We start from the raw sequence: 19174 nt of genomic DNA, 5'->3' as shown, positions 1-19174 counted from the left end.
TGGACTTGATTACATATTATTCGACTGGTTAAAAAAAAATCAGTTGCCATGTGCAGAAATAGAGAAGGGAATATAATAGTAAAATCGATTCTTTCTAACTTTTATTTTAGCAAGCGACCATTTCATGGCAACCATCTGCTTTCTTCTGCTACAAAACAGTTTGCCAATGTTTCGGAAACGAGGCTGTTCAAGTGACATTGATAACCATTTGAACTAACAAAAATAAGAATAATGAGTCGAGGATAATGATACTGATAATCGGTGGCTACACAGCTAGTCCTCGTTAACTTTGAAGAAGGTGTAGGAAAGGATAATGTTGTTGATGCCATCCATCTTGGGATCGGTCTCGAACTCTGGATCAATGTAGAAAAAGACCTGCAGATGTTTCCCCAAGATTGCTCATAACGATGGTAACTGAGTATCTTCAGCGGCGTTAGTGTTGTGCTTCTTACCGGCATGTCGATTTGCTCCCCTGGAAGAAGTCGCTGCTCTTCGAAACAGAAACATTGAATCTTGTTGAAATAAACTGCAGCCTGCAACAGAGCAACCCAAACAGCATTACTTGTCCAAACTTTTTAGAGGTTACCTACTTGCATGTAGAAATCCTAAGCAACATCAGGTGGTGCTCCCTTGATGCATGCTTCTGTTCTATCTACTAATTCTTGCATTTCTTTATTGTCGCCGTAGCTGATATAACATCAAGCTACAGTTTTCATCTCAATTTGAATGCGCTAGGTTACTCTCATGCGTCTTCTGTAGCATCATGACAGAATTATAGGTCCTTGAGAATAACAATCGTTGCAACCAATGCAGGCCTCACTAGAGGTTGATATCCCAACCCAAAACATCAGCAATCTTAATGAGAGGTTGATATCCCAACCCAAAACATCAACAATCTTTATGTGTTTCTATTAATAACGCCATGGAGGGACAGTAGAAAATCTAGTAGACTTAACAAAGCAATCAAGAAGGTTGTAAGCAACCATGCTTGCATTTGAGACGTATCTTCTAATATGAATAGTTTCAGTTGAGTTAACCCTCATATAACAAAATACATATCGTGCATCATGGACAGATACAGAAATAACCCAAGAAACTAAGTGCTGCTTTGAAAATAAACATATTGTCATATGCAATCAAATTTTGGTAGCGGGAAAAAGATAAAATTTATAACTAAAACTTCTTGTTTGAGATACTTCAGAAAATATCAACAAGAAATTGCAACAGCATACAGGCCCATGAGGCACAGTATTTAAAGTTACGAGTGTCCTGCCATCACAACCTTCTACTGTTATAGGAACAGTAAGCAAATTATTCCAAATTCATCAGAGCTATATTATATTGATGAAATGTAAGATTTAAAAAATAGCTTGAGAAATGAACTATAACTTTGGGCTCCATACCTTCATTGGGGTAACATTGTATGTAGAAACACCAGTTATGGGAGTCGAGCTACGATTTTCAGCAGTATAAAATGCAAGGGCGCTTTCCCCTAGCTTAACCCTTACCTAAGGAAACAGAAAGCAACAGAAGGAAATATATGCCTGCGATAAGACTTGTTTTCATATTACAGTCAATGATAGGAAGTAACCTCTCACCTCTCTTTGTGTAGGAGTAAATTTCCATGGCATCCCATCAGCAACATCAGCATTGAACTGAACAACAAGCTCCCTGTAGAAACAAAGGTAAAACCTAGTTCAGATATATGTCAGAGACTTACACTGAAGTTCACTAAATGTGCCGAGAAACATTTGATTTTGTGGAGTAAAAAAATGTGCAACCAGAATTAATTGATACTTGTTACTATGACACAATGGAATGTTAAGATAAAGTTGAAACTTCTTTAGCAAACTAGAGACATGACATGCTACCACATTATTCCTCTAGTTATACAGCAATGAGTAAAACCACCATTGTGAAGAACCACCACCATCTTCACCTAATCTATCAACCCTTTTAGTCTCTTATCTTTGATGTAGGTTCTATTCTATTTCTGCTTGAAAGGTCAATTAAAGATAAAATTATGACAACAATAACCCGAGCAGGGCCACATGGATCTTTCCTTACACTGAAGGTCATAAATAGTTAAGATCGATGCACATGAAATCTAATAAAAGTTTGCATTGCACATCATTGGTTTTTATACCTATCTCATCTGAGCTTAGAACTGTCATTGGTAATGTTAAAAACACAACTAATAGAAAATTCTTAATAAAAAATAAATGTTGACTAATTAGAGGTTAGTAATCATTCTTGTGAAGTGTCTTCAATCAAAATGTAATTCCACCATTTCTAGGAATTTTAAATAAGCTAACCTTCTAGAAAAAAAATTTCTTTTTCACATCATAATAAATGTGGGCAACATAGAATATTACATCTCCACCAACCACTTGATTTTTTTTTTTTTTTTGTGTATTTCTGATCTTTATCATTTGCTTTCCCTATACAAGAACTCATTTCAAGTTCCTTAATGGTTAAATAGTTTTTATTCTGTGCCTCCAGATTTCTGTGACTTCTATCTCGTACTCACCAAATCATAATAGTTTCACCAAAGCATAACTAGAGTCTTAACAGCCAACATAAATAATAATTCTTGAGGGCAAAAGTTTGTACTAGACTAGATTCAAGCTAGAAATATAGTGACCTAAACAAAGCACCTTTTTGTTGCATATAATGGTTCAACAAAGCACCTTTTTGTTGCATATAATTTCAGTTCATAGTTCAATGGCCATGAAATCATCAGCATTAACAAGAAAACCCAATGGAGTTTCACCATCACCATGAAGAGAAAGGGAAAATTCCACAACAAAACTTGAAACACAAAGCTCATAAATTCCTAAAACTGGAAATGTGTACATAGTCTCCACCAAACACAACGCAGAAAGGCTGAGACCAAAAACACACAAGGGGGTAACAGCAAAAAATTGGATGTGACGCGGAGGACGCAAAGGCAATACCTGGAAGTCTTGGTCCCTTCTTGGGCATGGCGGGCGATCTTCTCTTCCACACTCTGCAGAGACTCATTCCTTGTCACAAGCCATGAACGATTCATTATTCCCGAAAGCATTTTAAACTCAGAACACAAACAAAACAGATCGTGCGGCTACATCCAAGGAATATCGAACAGTCTTAATACCCTAATAAAACCCAACGAAAGCCCGGGATTTAACGATTGGAGAAGAGGGCGAAATAAACTTACCTCCCGGCGCTGCACTGTGCCACCATATCCGGTGGCCTGGCAGAAGCGGCGATAGAGGGGAACGGCGGCGTAGGAGGCTCCGACCATGGCGGCGACCAACCCGAGGAGGTACACGAGGGTGTTACGCGAGCTTCTGTCCTTGGATGCTGTTGATGAGGCGGAGGCGCCGCTAGAAGCGCTGAAGGCGGCGGCGGTGGCGTGGGGGATCAAGAGCCGATCGGGACGAGGAGAGAATCGGGGCGGGGAAAAGTTTCGGAGGAGGGCGACGGAGTGGGGGGCGAGAGGGCCGGCGCCGCGGAGGAGAAGAGAGAAGGTGCCGGGGTGTCTTAGGAAAGGCCGCATCTGGAAGAGGAGGAGATGAGACGTTCGGAGGAGCGCTGTTTCTTTGGCCCGTGGGTCTTCGTCGGGGCAGTAAGGAAACAATCAATCGAACCCGGTTCTAATTATCCGTGGCAACTGCACACTTCTTATATACCCAATAACCTTCTGAGCAATAATATCACAAGCAGTTCCCTATCGTGACATGATGTCAACCAAATAATATATTATGCATCTTTTTACTACTTTAAATGAATAAAACAATATTTTTTTATTTTGAATAACTAAAAAAACTGAAGATGATTCGATCAAGATTATAAATAATAATAATTATTATTATTAGATTTATTTTTAGCGCAACGCATAACAATTATATATCCCGTAACTGATTCAGTTAAATAGTCAGTCAGGTAAGGAAACTAAAAATCTAAGTATTGAATAAATAGAACATAGTTAAGCAAATAACACTGAAACAGGACATGTTTTGGTAAGAAACATATCGTGAGGAAAGGCATCCAGGATAAGTTTCGACTAGTCTTTCAATGAATTCAGTCATCACATCTGCTGCGCTTTGACTAAAATCCTACTAAGCATCTACAGAACAACAAACACAATCATAAACGAAGAAACAATCATCAGAATATAGAATATGCATGCTCAGGATTCACATGTAAGTCACAATATCACGATCAGCTTCCCTGAGTATACACATTCAGGTTAATACGCGATGATCACTTCAACATCAATTGTATAATTCAAACAGTAAAAACAGAATCAATAATCCAAAGCAAACTAGAACATGTAATAAATAATCCAACAATAAATTCAGAGCAAAACAAACACTCTCCGATGAATATCATCGAATATCTAATTCAAGGGAAAAATTCTACAATGAACGCCTGATCTGAAGGCATCCAGTTAAAATCAAGAACCAAAGATTTAGCCACTACAAACTCCCGGGCGTTGATCAAACATCAAGCATTGCAAGATATAGCAGATCCATACTGCAAGCAAACCAAGATATATATGTATCGGGCGTCCGCATGCGATGATCGGTTTTTCCCAATGTCACGCATGCAGATTAATCACGATCATCACATCCATCGATTCAAACAAGAAATTCAGGCAACATAAGAGAACTGTCCACACAACACGAGTTCCAGCATCTGAGAAACCCCTACATCGATCACTTGGACAAGGGCATCCGCTCAAATTCAAGAACCAAGACTAGCGCCACTACAAAACCCCTATCGTCATTAAACTAAAACGATCACAAACGGGTTGATCAGAGGATACCAGTCGGATCATTGATTAGCTGCTTGCCCTGATACGCCATTTCGGGATGGAATTCAACATCGAACCCTCGATCGTCGGATCCGACTCCTCCTCCTACACCTCCTCGATCGAAGACCGTAGCATTCCCTAACTCGGTAAGAACAAGAGGGAGAGAGAGCGGAAGCCCAAAGTAACAGAGGATAGTGACGACGCTCGTGTCAAGCTTTCATCTCTCCGTTGATTCCGTTGATAGCACTCATCTATTTATAGAGGAGAGTTCGGAATCAGAGACCATTTTGTCGTATTATCAAATTACCTTAACGCCCCGTTGCTTCTCATGGTGGCCGTCGGATTAAGATGAACGGTCAAAAATAGCAGAAGCTCTCTGGCGTTTCAGCAAATGACACCAAAGCGATGTGTAAAGTTAGATCAGTGTTTCGGTTCGAAGCAGGGAACGCCATACGAAGGCACCTTGTCACCGTCCATTTCTCCATCACCTCGTGATCACCCGTTGATGGCACAGTAAGACAATTGCCCGGGTCGTTTCTCCGCCTAGTTACGGACGAGAAAGCCTGCCATTTCTTGCCACCTGTCCAAGCACCTACATTTTGTGTTATAAGATGTTGCAATTCCTGTGTTAGATCGCCACGTGTACGCCAAGCTGCTCTAGCTTTTGGTGGAAATTGGATTGGGTCCTCTATGACTTGTAAGAAGCAAATTGGGCTGAAATATATATTTTTTAAATTAAAATATCTAACTTTTGAACCAAGTTGGGTTATGTCATCGTGACAAAATATATATATATATATATACACACACATAATTTTAATATAAAATAAATAATTATTTGATAGGAGAAATATTCTTCCAATTATAGCTCTATATGTAGCAGGAAGGTTTAGAAGACCCAATCGATAAATGGACAATATGAATACTAGTTCAAAATAATAGTCTGTGAAATATTTCACCTGTATCACATAGACAATGAGATGAAAAATATACCGTAAAATATTCTTCCTCTTAACCCATTATAAAAAAAAAATCTTGAACAAGTGCTTAAATCTACCTCAATCTCTCGAACAAATGTTTGAGTCTCTTTTTCGATCATATTAGATTTACTATATACACAGTCTTAAATTGAGTCAACTTAATCTATATATCATCAATGTCATCATTACCACTATTCAAATATCAAGATTCTTCATGTACATCAATGAAATTTTTTTTGATTAATCGATTTAAAATTTAAAAATATAAATATTAAACTACAAGATATATAGATACATGTTGTATTATCATTATATATTAAAGTTTTAGATGATATTAATATATAAAATTGACTCTGAGGATATATATATTATTTTACTATCTGTGAAGGAAAATTTAAGGTGCTGGCAAGCTCACTTGGTAAAAGATGTTCTGAGATAGAATCCTTCACCGTAACGTGTGCCTTCTTAGTATATCGGATCAATTGGATCAAGATAATATAATACAAGATTTTAAGTGAGGGCAAACAACGAGGAGATAAATCACCATTCTTGATGTGGAATCAAATTTGCATTTAGATCGTAAGCAGTGCATTTAAATCATGAGCACCGAACTCGTAGGCCGAAAAAGAATTAATGTCAAGCAAGTGTTTACGCCTCGAGTCAACTGCACCGGCAGAATCCACGGAGGGTCGCGTTCTCTCAGATGTTCCTAAACTGTGTCTTTTGCACCGAAATCACATTCATCAAGAAAAATGGTAATCTTAAGACTCGAGTCTCCTACGTTAACATATATTAAATCACCATCTCCCACTAATGTTTATCTAATGTGTGTCATGTGACAACATCTTCCAATCACGTGAGTTGCGGGAATCTGGCTGCTTCTCCCTGTTTATTCTTCCATCGTCCTTCTCTCACATTCCATCCTTCCAAGCTACACCATAGTTGTCCTCCCTTCTCTCTCATATTTAGTTATATGTCAATTAGATGTGACAGTTTGAACAATAAGAGACCCATATTTCATCTTTCTCATGTTCACTGTGTCTCAAAGGCATTTATTCCCTCTCTTTTCATGAGACAATGTGCTGTCTTTAGCTCTTCAACTTGCCATGATGTGACGAGTAAGTTCTTTTATTCTTCGCAAGTGTTCTCTTTTATTTCTTGTATTTTACTCCAATTAATCAACTCATGTTTTGGGATGGGAAGAAAGTTTTTGTTGCTATGGTTTCATGAGGTCGAGGTGCAATCTGTCTCTTGAGTCATTTTCCTCATGGATGTATGAGCTCACATGTCATTTATTGAAAGCTGTGAACTGTAGGAATGCAGTCAAAGTATTGTCAGCAAGAGTGATTGTTAAGGGTATGTCCACAAGCTTGAGGGCCACTTAGCTATTTGGATCAGTAGAACTAGGGAGATGTGATTTGAATACATGCTCAGCTAATAATAGTCCATTGCACTCATCTGGTTGGCCATACACAATGCAAAGGAATCACGTGCTGCAGCATAAGAAGAGACTTCTGCCACCCCATGTCATTGAATTCAAAGCTAATAGACTTCTCATGCCCCATACATGCTCCCTCTGCATAGGGTTGAGATGACAAAAAGGATGTAACAGTACTGTTGTTTAGCATTTCAATGCAGTGCACAAATTCTTTGGAAACGAAGCACAGACCTCACTAAACTACAAGCATCTCTTTGTTCTTATATGACAAGTGGTTTTTGAAAGTACAGTTGGCTCATATACTTGAGGTGATTAGTCTGAAAGAAGCCATCAACAGCAACAACATGACATGTACTGTTTTAGCTTGGCCTTGATGCAACCTAGGGTTAGGGAAATCTACTCGAGAGTCAACCTTCATGTGGACATGAAAGGAATATTTGGGAGTATGACAAGGGAATTAGAGGTAGAAGGTTTGTGAAACTGAATGCTTCAATAGTCACTTGTCTTAATCAGGGCAGTGAGACCAAACAGCATCTTCTTTTGTCAACTAGACAATAAAAATTAGGCACCTGACAACCCTAAATAATTTGCATTTAACATGCTTTTTTAATCATGGAGATATCGAGATCTCCTTGATCCGATGGAAGATTCGAAGGAGATGGAAAAGTCTTCTATCCAGCATTCTGTATTTAATTCAAACAGCTTCAAAGTATGTCTGCTACCTTCCGAGTCTAATCTCTCTGACGTCGAAAATAGTGTTCTAACTGAGGAGAAGGAAAGTTTGCACAAGCCAACATCGAGTAACATCAAAGCTGCAGTTTTCTTGCATGAAGAAATGATATACCCTACAAGAATATTTGGTGCAGTGACAAATGGAATGAAGGATCGGGGTGTTTAGATAAAGCTTGTGTCATAATGAACTCTTGGAATGGTTACATCACAGACAACTTTCATGTTGATTAAGCAACCTTTGAGAGATGCTGATTTGGGTGTCCTCAGATGTGAGTTGTTTCAAGCATCTTTTTCTCTGGTGCCTTCTTTTTCCCCAGCAGTACTAGCATGTTGATATCAATTATAATATAGAAACAAAGCGTAGGAGAAGTAGAGAGAGGGACTGAAGGACAGGCAAACTGGAAGAGGAAAGAAGCTCTTGCCCCTCCTTTCTTCTTTCTCCTTTCTCCTTTCTCCTGTACTCATTCTGTGTCTCTCTAGCTTTTCTTTATTCGTTTGATCTTATGGCACTTGCAATTTGCAATGAACGCCTGTAAGCTTGGTCAGAAAGCGAGGAGATAACTTCTGAGGTTAAGAAGCCTCAAATCCAAGCATTGTTTAAAGTTGTTTTGACCATATATTCTCCCCTCTCTCTCTCTCTCTCTCTCTCTACTGTCATTGTCCCACATTTATATGCTCTAAGAAAGCAGAAGAGAGTCCATTTGCCTTTCAATTCCTCTTCCTTCCTTTTCCCTTGTCTATCTTCGCTATATCTACTCTCAAGACACACTGGTCTGTGTCTTTTGTGTCTTTAGATCACAACACAGAGATAGAAGAAGGAAAGAAACCCTTTGATTAATTGTCTACCAACTTTCTCAGCTTCAACCAGCTACAAACCATTCCAACTTTTAGCAGATACTCGAGCTGCGAGCGGCAAAGGAGATCGTAGGATGCCTTCGCAAGGGGTGTTCACTGATGCCATCGCCTCCACGGGCTCTCCTGACCTCTCTTTACACATCGGCCCGCCGAGCATCATAACAGCTGCAACCTCTGCCGTAGACGGCGGCTTCCGAGCTTGCGTCGACCTTCCCCTCTCGAGCATCATGTGTCCTTCCGAGGCTCAAGAGCCACTGCGTCCGGTTGACGATTCCTCCAGGACAGTAAATGGTACTCCGTTCTGTGTATATAGTCAATCACCCTTCAGCTCGTTCGATCCCAAGTCCGGATTCACCCACCAAGTGTCTTCCTCCTCGCCTTCTTCTTCTGCTAATGGTTGCTCAAACGATATATACTTGGTGAGCTCCCATTTGCACCCTCACAGTGGGGGACAGTACCCCTCAGTCTCATCGTATCATCGAACGGTGACGACGCTGCTACCGCCATGGCTTACGGGATTAGGATCGGACCCATTGAGGTGCTACCACCACCTTCCTTGCGGCGTCGGATCTTTGGAGGCCTCACACAGCATGATGAGGACAAGGTTCATTCCGAGGTATCAGACGAAGCGAAGCACGCGGGCGCCAAGAATGCGGTGGACGAGCAGCCTCCATGCCCGCTTCGTGCACGCCGTCGACCTCCTCGGCGGCCATGAGAGTACGCCACCTCTTGCGTCCTTTCTCTACTATTCTGTGATCCAAATTACTGTGATCTCTTTATCAGAAGTTTCACCAGCCATTTATCTGTTTCTTGGAATGGTTTGGCGTCAGGAGCTACACCCAAGTCAATTCTGGAGCTCATGAATGTGAAAGATCTCACTCTAGCCCATGTCAAGAGCCACTTGCAGGTGATCTACACCGCTTAGCTGACGCCCTAATCCTTCTTCAGTTCTCTCTCTCTCTCTCTCTCTTTCTCTCTCTGTGCACAGTAGCCAATGGATCACTGATTGACTAAATGAATGTGAGAACGAGTAGTGGGTCTGTTGCTCCACAGACAAGAAGACTGAAAGGCACGGAGACAGAAGAAAAGTAGCCATCATTTCACAATAATAAGAAGATATAAAATAAGCGCTGTGAACTCAACAAAAGCATCAACCTCGTTTGCAATAAAATAAAGGGAGCAAAAGGAAAAGACGGAAGACTGAAGTGTCCACATTTGGATTTTAGCTGATCTCAACTCCATCGTTTCCTTTCTCTCTCTTTTTTGTAGTAACATCACTTCACTGCCATTTTTCACCTCTTTTTCTCTCTCCCTCACTCTCTCACTCTCCTTCCTCTTTAATGACCTTTGCTAACTTTTTTTCTTTCTTTCTTTTGTGTCCTTGCAGATGTATAGAACTATTAAATCCACTGACAAGACTGCAGCCTCCTCAGGTAATCCGTGTTGCTTTGCCTCCTGTGTCTATTTTGTCCACTAAACTTCAATTCGAAGAACAAACAAGTCATCTCCTAGTCATTAGTTCAAAGTTTTCTCCTTTCTCTTTTCTTGCGCAAGGTCAATCTGATGGCTCTGTGGAAGAAGGTTTGGCTCCCGGATACAGTGATCAACAATTATTGGAGCACAAAGGCTCAGTTGCACCAAAACAAGACTCTGACAGTAGATGGAGCAACTCATCTACGTAAGAACAACACATCCTCTCTCTCTCTCTCTCTCTCTCTCTCTCTCTCTCATACATACACACACACACTACACATAAAATTTCTTCATTGGTAGAGTACCTTTCTCTTAGCTCATGCCTTTATGCTTAAATAGAGTAGAACATTGACTCCACCTTCATTTACCATGGCAGCTTTTGCTTTTGTCTCTCCTTTTATGTTCTTTGAGATCTTATGCTGAGATTTAAAGCAAAAGACCAGCAAAAAGCAACTAGTTCACCTGTTAAAAAGTAGATCACAGGCCTTATTTTGCGAATGCCACCTTTTTCAGTGTTGTTTGAGAACATCGAGTTCTTTTCCTGTGATATATACAATCAGAAAGGTCATATCCTCTATTTGTGCATTATTCTATTGCTAAAGCATGTTTGGCTTTTGGGGATGTTGGCTTCCCCATTTGCTTACTGCACAAGTACAATTTTCCTTTTGGTTTACAAATATCTTTTCACCTTACTGGTTTTACTATTTTGGATGTTAGGATGCATTAGTGATCTAATGCCATTACATTGCAATGTCTTATGCACTTAATCCTATCTGATTAAGATGGTTAACTAGGGTTAGAGTAACTCTATAGCAGACACACAAATACATCAGACAGTCAACTTGATTCAGCAACCACAATTCAGTAGAGAAACTGACACTAAACAAGCACAGTTGCATTGTTACTTATGCTTCGACAAACAATACATTGTTACATAAACCAAATCTTTCATCTTCAGACTTAGAAATTTTATCTTATTTTTCTCGATATCAACCTTAATCTTTTTTATGCTCCATTTATGATTTTCTTTTGCATATAAAAACATCAATAGAGGAGTCTGGACGCAGATTAGTACGACCGACACCGCCGAGCATGGATCGATCTCTCTCTCAAATCAAATTCAGGTACTACTTTGATGCAACTTACCTTTCTAAGATCACATGAACTCATATCACATGTGAGAGAGAGTAGGAGGATTATGTACCATGAGGAGTTTATTTGGACTTTAAACAGGACACTTATGGAAGATCAAATGGCACAAGTGGTTCTTATCAAGATCTAAAGAACCCTATCTTGGAGTTCACCTTGGGAAGACCAAACTGGGACACCAAGTAGCATTGACTGGCATTGTAAAAGTCATTACCAGTAGCTTTGTCGAGTTCTTCAAGGCCTGTCTCTGAGGAGGAAGTGTTCCAATGAACAATGAGAAGTTTGCCAAGTTGCTCGTGCTGAGTATTTGTTTTCATTCTTCTTTCGTCATCTTCTCTGTGTCCTTTGTAAATTGTGGTTGATTTAAGTGGATCACTGGAACTTGATTTTGCCGGTTTAGGGATCATTATATCAACATTATCAAGTACATATCGTAGCTTAATAATATCACATAGCAATTACAGTGTCATATTCTGAATCAGATTTCACAAGAAAACTAAAAATTATCTTCAAGAAGTAAAAAATAAAAGAGACAGCTCAATATTTTCTTGACTTTTGTGTTTATTACAATAAAGTTGTTTCTAAAAGAGAAAATATTTTTTCTCCTAAAATGCTCTTGCTTACTATTGGATATTGTTTCAATGCATCTTGCTGTTATTTTAATACTGTATTATAACAGTGATACATCATTATTTTGATATATCATATTGTGTTATGGGCTTATTATTTTCTTGGATTAAGCATTATTACTAGAAGCTATGGCATCTTGGCATTAATCTTATAAGTGATCCCATAATAAAAGCAGACCAAACAAGGTATAAATGCAAGTATTTTGTATAAATACAAGGTACATATACATATATATTTCAAATCATATAATGAACCAAGACATGTCTAAGGGTTCAATGTGCACATAAGGACAAAGTCTCGTGCATTGAATTATTAATATTTAATACATTTATTTTTTTTATTGAAATTGGTCAATTCTTTATAGGTAAATTTCAAATTGAATTATTCCAAATAGATCCGAATCAAGCTTTCATGGCATGTCTCATGACAGACCACAATGGACCAATTTGGGACCCAACCTGGCTCGGTCACTGACCCAACATTTGGGCACGAATCCAATAGGGTTCAATCCATAGGGTCACCGCCACTTACGTTCACTACAGAGGAGCCACCGACTAGTGTTACAGCCACGCATTCGTTCATTAACCTCACCGCGGAGAACCCGATCCTGTGTCGTTCGATCACCTCACGCCCTCTCGCGTCTCCGTAGCACCCGCCCTTGCCGTCACACTACAGAGATCGAAGCAGGTTGACGACGGAACAGATCGAGAGAGAGAGAGAGAGAGAGATGGGCTTCCTCCGCGCTCTCCACCGCTCCAAACCCTTGCTCCGATCCCACCTCTCCGCCTCCGCCTCCCTCCGATGGGTCTCTTCCTCCACCGCACTCCAGAGGCCCGAGTCCGCAGGCCTCGCCGCCGAACCCGCCGACCCGCCCCCGCGAACCCCTGTAGGCGGCGCCAGGTTTCACCTCGCCAAACCCGAGGATGCCATTGAGGTCTTCGTCGATGGATATCCCGTCAAGATTCCCAAGGGCATGACCGTCCTCCAGGCCTGCGAGGTCGCCGGCGTCGACATCCCCCGGTTCTGCTACCACAGCCGCCTTTCCATAGCCGGAAATTGCCGCATGTGCCTCGTCGAGGTCGAGAAATCCCCCAAGCCCGTCGCCTCCTGCGCCATGCCCGCCCTCCCAGGTCCATTTGGATGCAAAGATCCCTTCTTTCCATCGTTCGGGTCCTCATTCCTACCGAATTGAACTTATATTTTGATGTTTTCTTTGTGGTTCGTAGGGATGAAGATCAAGACGGACACGCCGGTGGCGAAGAAGGCCAGAGAAGGGGTGATGGAGTTCCTCTTGATGAATCATCCACTGGACTGCCCGATCTGCGATCAGGGAGGTGAATGTGATCTTCAGGACCAGTCTATGGCCTTTGGAGCGGATCGTGGACGGTTCACGGAGATGAAGAGGTCGGTGGTTGATAAGAATCTGGGGCCCCTTGTGAAGACGGTGATGACTCGATGCATCCAGTGCACCAGGTGACGACTTTTCTTGTTGCAATTTTGTAGCTTGAGGTGTCTTGTAACTGAGATTGGTAGAACCATGCGGAAGCAATGAACATTAGATTGCCCAAAATTATTAGAAAATTAATGTCTCGCTAATTGTAGTTATAATTTGAAACATCTGATTTGAAACGAGCAGTTTAATACCAAATCATAAAGTATGCAGTGACACACAGAAGCCTATCTACGTTACCTGCGGAGAATTTGCATCAAGAAGACATTATCATCTGTACACTAGACCTGGACATTGGTTTTTGGATTGTGCAAGACTTGATCAGGAACAATAATAGAGTACACATTAATTTATGGATTACCTAATCACATCACCTCCCAGAAAGCTCCTTGGAGGGAAAAGATCAATATGGCAACACAAGTGCTGGTTAATGTAATTATGATGGTTGAGTAAAAAATTCTATGGATTGCTATCGACTAGCACATTGTACTAGTTTCTTTAGTAAATTCTATCCTTAATGAGTTTTGTGGCAAGAGCCTTTATCTCACTACATATGTACTTTCTGTTAAATTTGACCTTGGCTTCACAGTCTAACAGAATGTTTTCATCACCTTGACATAAATATTGTGCTAAAGCAGTAATTTGCTTTTATATTTACTTCTTTACACGAAACATGATAGATTGTAACAAATTCTGCTATATTTCACAGGTGTGTCAGATTTGCTACTGAGGTTGCTGGTGTTCAGGACCTGGGAATGTTAGGTCGTGGTAGTGGGGAGGAAATAGGGACTTATGTAGAAAAACTTATGACTAGTGAACTCTCTGGCAATGTGATAGATATCTGTCCTGTTGGTGCTCTGACTTCTAAACCATTTGCTTTTAAAGCTAGAAACTGGGAGTTAAAGGGAACAGAGACTATTGATGTTACTGATGCAGTTGGATCAAATATAAGAATTGACAGCAGAGGTCCAGAAGTCATGCGAATCATTCCTCGTCTGAATGAGGTCCTCTGATGATTCTCTTGTCAACATTTACATAGATTTTTTTTTTGCTCTGTATACTTTATCAAGCACCAGTTATGTTATTCCTATATTTATCCTCGTTTTCTTTATATTTCATTTGATCTAATAATTATTTTTGGCACTCTGGAAATGCACGAAATCCATTTCTTTCTTGATTGTGTTTCTATAGACATTAGCATCAGGAAATATAAATTTATGGGTCTATCCCCAATGTTTGCTTTACTATAATACCTTTGCTCAGCGTGTCTCTGGAATTACTGTTTGCCCTCAATGATGTCGGCCAATGGCAGTTCCCTGAAACTCCCACCTTGACTTTCTTGTTTAGACTTTAGAGGAGTCATGTATTTTTAGTATTTTTATAAAACAAGTCATGTCAAATGTTGTTTTTTCTGGAAACATTAAGTGAATGCGAATTTCAGCTAATAACCACAGAACTATTTCTGCATCATAGGGTGAACAGTTTTATTGGAAAGGCATAACTATAGTGTAGTGATCTAGATATTCTTTTGTGGTATGCCTAATTTTTTTTTCCTGTCACTCTTTCATTACTTTACATTTACTAATGAAATGTGTTTCATTACATCAATAAACAACCAAAATGTAATTCTATCACATCCTGCTATTATTACTTGAGTGTTAGACGAAAAAGTGGATACACAAGGGTGTGGTTTCAATATGAATACAATTCATCAGTATCCTCCATCTCTAGACCTGGTTTTCATGGTTTTTATGTTGTTACTAAAGACCATTCACTTTTCTTAGTAGCCTCAGAGGCTCGTTCCTGTAGAATTTCTTTTGGATGTTGGTGCATTTCTCGTGATTGTCAGGTCGATGGCTATGAGCCATTTATCCTCATAACTGAGCCCCTAGTCTAGTCTATACTCCAAATTAGAACATAGATGTATCTTAAGGAACCCTTCTTGAGTCATATTGAACAAGATGCTTTGCTCTAGTTGTCTATGCCTCTGTGGACAGCCAGGTGCCACGTAGGTTGGGTTTTCTATCAATCTTGAACTTGTGTGATACTTTTATGTATTTCACTAAAGAACCTGAGAGAATCAAGTATGATATGTTCTGAGTCCTCTTTGTGTTAGTATAACTAGTCTGGATCAGATTGGAATTCTTTCCACCCCATGAAGATTCTGCAAACTTGCAAGAGTAATTTGGCTAAAGAAGAAAATTAAGTAGATGCTACAATTAGACCTACCAATTAGGCAGACAACCATAAGTAAATGTAAATTGTGTGCATCACTCATTCAGCATGTGATTAAGTTTGTTAGGGTTTATCTTAGGATTGAGTACTTGGCTTAGACCCCAGTACTTAATGAAAGTTTCTACTGCTCATTGTCGAAAATGTGCTTGGATTATGCAGTCTTAAACTCAAATACTTGAATGACATATAATAGATCTCAAAGATCAGAATCATATTCTAAAGCTATGATGCATTTAGGCTTTGGCTGAGGTTAGATTAGATTAAGCTAAACTAATTCAGTCCAAGGGTTCATTCAGGTTTAATTTACTGAATTTAGTCAGCCAAAGTATGGGTAGGTCTCTCAGGCCCCTGTGATATTTTGAAGTGAATCTCCTCCAGTTACATCATACACAGAGAGAACATCATTGATCAGTGAAGCTCTCACTTAAGGAGAATCCCGCTTGTAAAAGTCATGCTTATATCTTGATTAAACATGTAATTGTAATAGTGTCTCACTTAAAATTGCTTGATCAGCTTTTCCCATGTCACGAGCCATTGGATTTACTTTGTTAAATTACCTGTGGGGTTGACTTGCTAAGCACACAGTTCTGATTTTGTAGGATATTAACGAGGAGTGGATATCAGACAAAACACGTTTTTGTTATGATGGGCTAAAAAGGCAAAGATTGAATGATCCTATGATTCGTGGTTCAGATGGACGATTTAAGGCAGTGACTTGGCGAGATGCCCTTGCTGTGGTTGCTGAGGTTGCACATCAAGTGAAACCTGAGGAAATTGTTGGAGTTGCTGGTCGACTTTCTGATGCAGAATCTTTGATGGCACTGAAAGATTTCTTGAACAAAATGGGATCAAATAATGTATCATGTGAAGGTAATGGCATCAGTCCTAATGCAGATTTACGTCCTAGTTATCTTCTGAACACAACAATTGCTGGTCTTGAGAAGGCTGATGCTTTTCTGTTGGTTGGTACACAGGTATGTTTTCGTTTGATCCCCAAGTAAACAAATCGTATACTTGAATGTTCCTGATTAGTGGTCATATTAACCATTGCTTTATCTGTTTCAGAGTAGCAGTTTTTGCCTTTACACACAGCAACTATTTCTGTCTGGCTCATTTTATTGTAAAATTTTCATTCTCTGGATCTGTTTTTTAATTGAACTTAAAGAGTTAGAGAGCATTGAGGCGTTGGACTAGCATCTTAACTGCATAATTAATAGTAGAAACATATTTAAGATACTATGATGTGACAACACATGTTGCTAGACACTTAATGGTCATACCTATTGCAACTTAATTTTAGATACACATTGTTTAAATTTGTCTAATAAGGTTACTGGCCCATGGAGAAAAGACTTAAATGTTTTGGCTAATGCAGTTGAAGTTTGTATATTTGTGTTGCCTGTTGCCTGTTGAAGGGTTTTACTAATGTCCGGTTCTTTTTTTTTTATTTTGTATTTGTTTATACTTTGTATCTGTTTTCTAGACCATTGTTATTCAAAGTCTACTAGTATCCAGAATTTGTGTGGTTTTTTAATACGTGAAACTAAGCAAGTGTGCATTAGGATCTTTATGAGCTTCTATATTGTTTTTCATTACATCTAGTTGTTTCTTAATGGCAAACTTGGTATTAACAATAATCATGCAAGCTTTCTGTTATCAAATATTGGGTCAGCAAATAGTTTCAACCTTAATAAGTTCCATAGAAGACAATTTAGATCTTCAATGGACAAAACCTGTAATTTAATAAACGAAGACCTGGGTGATTTAGAGGATGATAATATATTTTTGTAAAACATATAGTCAGAAATACAATGCTTATGAAATTAAGAATCTTCTAGTAATTGTCAAGGTTGCCAGTCTAATGATCTCTCGTTGATCCAAAAATGGCAGCCAAGAGTAGAAGCCCCTATGGTAAATGCAAGAATCCGAAAGACGGTGAGGGCAACTCAAGCAAAAGTAGCCTACATTGGTTCTCCATCTGACTTCAACTATGACCACCAGCATATTGGCACAGGCCCTGAAACCCTCCTTGAGATTGCTGAGGGCCGCCACCCTTTCTGCTCGACCCTGCTAACTGCAAAGAATCCTGTTATCATGGTTGGTGCTGGAATCTTCGAAAGGAAAGACAAAGATGCCATTTTTTCTGCAGTTGAAACCATAGCAAAGTCTGCTAAAGTTGTTAGACCTGATTGGAATGGCCTAAACATCTTACTCCTCCATGCTGCTCAAGCTGCTGCCCTTGACCTTGGCCTTGTATCCAGTCCAATCGAGAGCATCCAATCGGCCAAGTTTCTTTACCTGATGGGTGCCGATGATGTGAATTTAGATAAGCTTCCAGATGATGCATTTGTGGTTTACCAAGGTCATCATGGAGATAAGGGTGTTTACAGGGCTAATGTTATTTTACCTTCTGCTGCATTCAGTGAGAAAGAAGGCACATATGAGAACACCGAGGGATGTTCTCAATGGACTGTTCCTGCTGTTCCCACTGTTGGTGATGCAAGAGATGATTGGAAGATCATTAGAGCCCTATCTGAGGTTGCTGGGGTTCGCCTCCCTTATGATAACCTCGAAGCTGTCAGAGCCCGGATAGCGATGGTGGCTCCAAATCTACTGCACGTGGATGAGAGAGAGCCATCCACGGTATCATTGGAGATGAAACCAAGTGTTCAACATCAGATGAGCCATGCACCGTTCGAAGCTGTAGTGGATAACTTCTACATGACGGATTCTATTACTCGGGCTTCAAAGATAATGGCTCAATGCAGTTCGATGCTGCTGAAAAAGTGAAGCTTTTCACCAGGAGTTGATAGTACAGGTCGACGTTCTTTTTAGTCTCTGGAATTCAGAGATTATCTGAATGCTAGAATTTGCACCTGTGACTGCCAAGCTACTTTTGTATTCATAAATGGCAGGGAAACTATTACCATGTTTTCCTTTCGCAAGAGAAACAAGTTTGCGAACTTGTAGATGGCACCAAAAAATATTGCCTACTGTTGAAAGATATTTATTAATAAAATGCTTAAGATAGCGGCAATGTTTTCCTGCCTTGGCAATAGATTGACAGTGGTCAAACAAATAAAGATTTTATGGTAGGTGAATCTTGTTACAAATCATCTGCGACTGGACGACGATCACTCTGTTTATAGAGGTGATCCTTTTTCGGCTTAATCTAATAGCGTCCGGTAGGGAACAAGATTTATCGGTTCAACACACTCCATGCATTGATATGGATTGCAGTTCAACACACTCCATGCATCGATATGGATTGCTATAATGAATGCCTAACTTTTTTTAGTGACTCTTGATGGGTTTTAGTAATATTGAACGCTCGTTTTAGTAATATGCACATAAATATGATTTCCCAGGATATAGATCTACTGATCGTAATTTGTATATAGTTCTCCATTGAGTCTATTGACCACTGCAGG

The 19174-nt window shown here is 39.8% G+C and overlaps 3 protein-coding genes across 4 annotated transcripts; 2 read left to right on the top strand and 1 right to left on the bottom strand.

The window, feature by feature from the left end:
* Window positions 1-73: 73 nt before the first annotated feature.
* On the bottom strand, window positions 74-3654 carry LOC103976166 (cytochrome c oxidase assembly protein COX11, mitochondrial). 2 transcript variants are annotated; one of them, XM_065138883.1, is made up of 6 exons: window positions 3200-3654; window positions 2958-3103; window positions 1599-1671; window positions 1404-1508; window positions 453-533; window positions 74-375 (listed from the first exon to the last, which is right to left on the bottom strand). In XM_065138883.1, exons 1-6 carry the CDS (start codon window positions 3539-3541, stop codon window positions 274-276), a joined length of 849 nt encoding a protein of 282 aa, XP_064994955.1. In that variant the 5' UTR covers window positions 3542-3654; the 3' UTR covers window positions 74-273. The 2 variants fall into 2 exon arrangements, with proteins under 2 accessions (XP_064994955.1, XP_009389647.2); XM_009391372.3 differs by having other exon boundaries at window positions 2958-3010; window positions 3200-3652.
* A 4696-nt stretch (window positions 3655-8350) lies between these two features.
* LOC135630962 (transcription repressor KAN1-like) lies at window positions 8351-11744 on the top strand. Its single transcript, XM_065138296.1, has 6 exons — window positions 8351-9523; window positions 9637-9713; window positions 10194-10239; window positions 10361-10484; window positions 11331-11403; window positions 11513-11744. The coding sequence occupies exons 1-6, from the start codon at window positions 8881-8883 to the stop codon at window positions 11612-11614; spliced, it is 1065 nt and encodes a 354-aa protein (XP_064994368.1). The 5' UTR covers window positions 8351-8880; the 3' UTR covers window positions 11615-11744.
* A 952-nt stretch (window positions 11745-12696) lies between these two features.
* On the top strand, window positions 12697-18801 carry LOC103976167 (NADH dehydrogenase [ubiquinone] iron-sulfur protein 1, mitochondrial). The gene is made up of 5 exons (XM_009391374.3): window positions 12697-13188; window positions 13285-13531; window positions 14218-14512; window positions 16343-16717; window positions 17634-18801. The coding sequence occupies exons 1-5, from the start codon at window positions 12786-12788 to the stop codon at window positions 18531-18533; spliced, it is 2220 nt and encodes a 739-aa protein (XP_009389649.2). The 5' UTR covers window positions 12697-12785; the 3' UTR covers window positions 18534-18801.
* The last annotated feature ends 373 nt before the right edge of the window (window positions 18802-19174 follow it).

This window comes from Musa acuminata, chromosome BXJ3-2 (genome assembly GCF_036884655.1).
Source record: "Musa acuminata AAA Group cultivar baxijiao chromosome BXJ3-2, Cavendish_Baxijiao_AAA, whole genome shotgun sequence".
Classification (NCBI taxonomy): Eukaryota; Viridiplantae; Streptophyta; class Magnoliopsida; order Zingiberales; family Musaceae; genus Musa; species Musa acuminata.
This window is presented reverse-complemented; position numbering and strand designations above follow the sequence as displayed.

Bases quoted from the DNA above. Each gene is read 5' to 3' on its own strand.
- LOC103976167 (XM_009391374.3), top strand. From the start codon at position 12,786: ATGGGCTTCCTCCGCGCTCTCCACCGCTCCAAACCCTTGCTCCGATCC. The intron at 13,189-13,284 runs GTCCATTTGGAT...TGTGGTTCGTAG, and splicing joins CGCCATGCCCGCCCTCCCAG to GGATGAAGATCAAGACGGAC. The intron at 13,532-14,217 runs GTGACGACTTTT...TATATTTCACAG, and splicing joins CGATGCATCCAGTGCACCAG to GTGTGTCAGATTTGCTACTG.
- LOC103976166 (XM_065138883.1), bottom strand. From the start codon at position 3,541: ATGCGGCCTTTCCTAAGACACCCCGGCACCTTCTCTCTTCTCCTCCGC. The intron at 3,104-3,199 runs GTAAGTTTATTT...CCTTGGATGTAG, and splicing joins GCACAGTGCAGCGCCGGGAG to CCGCACGATCTGTTTTGTTT. The intron at 1,509-1,598 runs GTGAGAGGTTAC...CTGTTTCCTTAG, and splicing joins TTACTCCTACACAAAGAGAG to GTAAGGGTTAAGCTAGGGGA.
- LOC135630962 (XM_065138296.1), top strand. From the start codon at position 8,881: ATGCCTTCGCAAGGGGTGTTCACTGATGCCATCGCCTCCACGGGCTCT. The intron at 9,524-9,636 runs GTACGCCACCTC...GTTTGGCGTCAG, and splicing joins CCTCCTCGGCGGCCATGAGA to GAGCTACACCCAAGTCAATT. The intron at 10,485-11,330 runs GTAAGAACAACA...AAACATCAATAG, and splicing joins AGATGGAGCAACTCATCTAC to AGGAGTCTGGACGCAGATTA.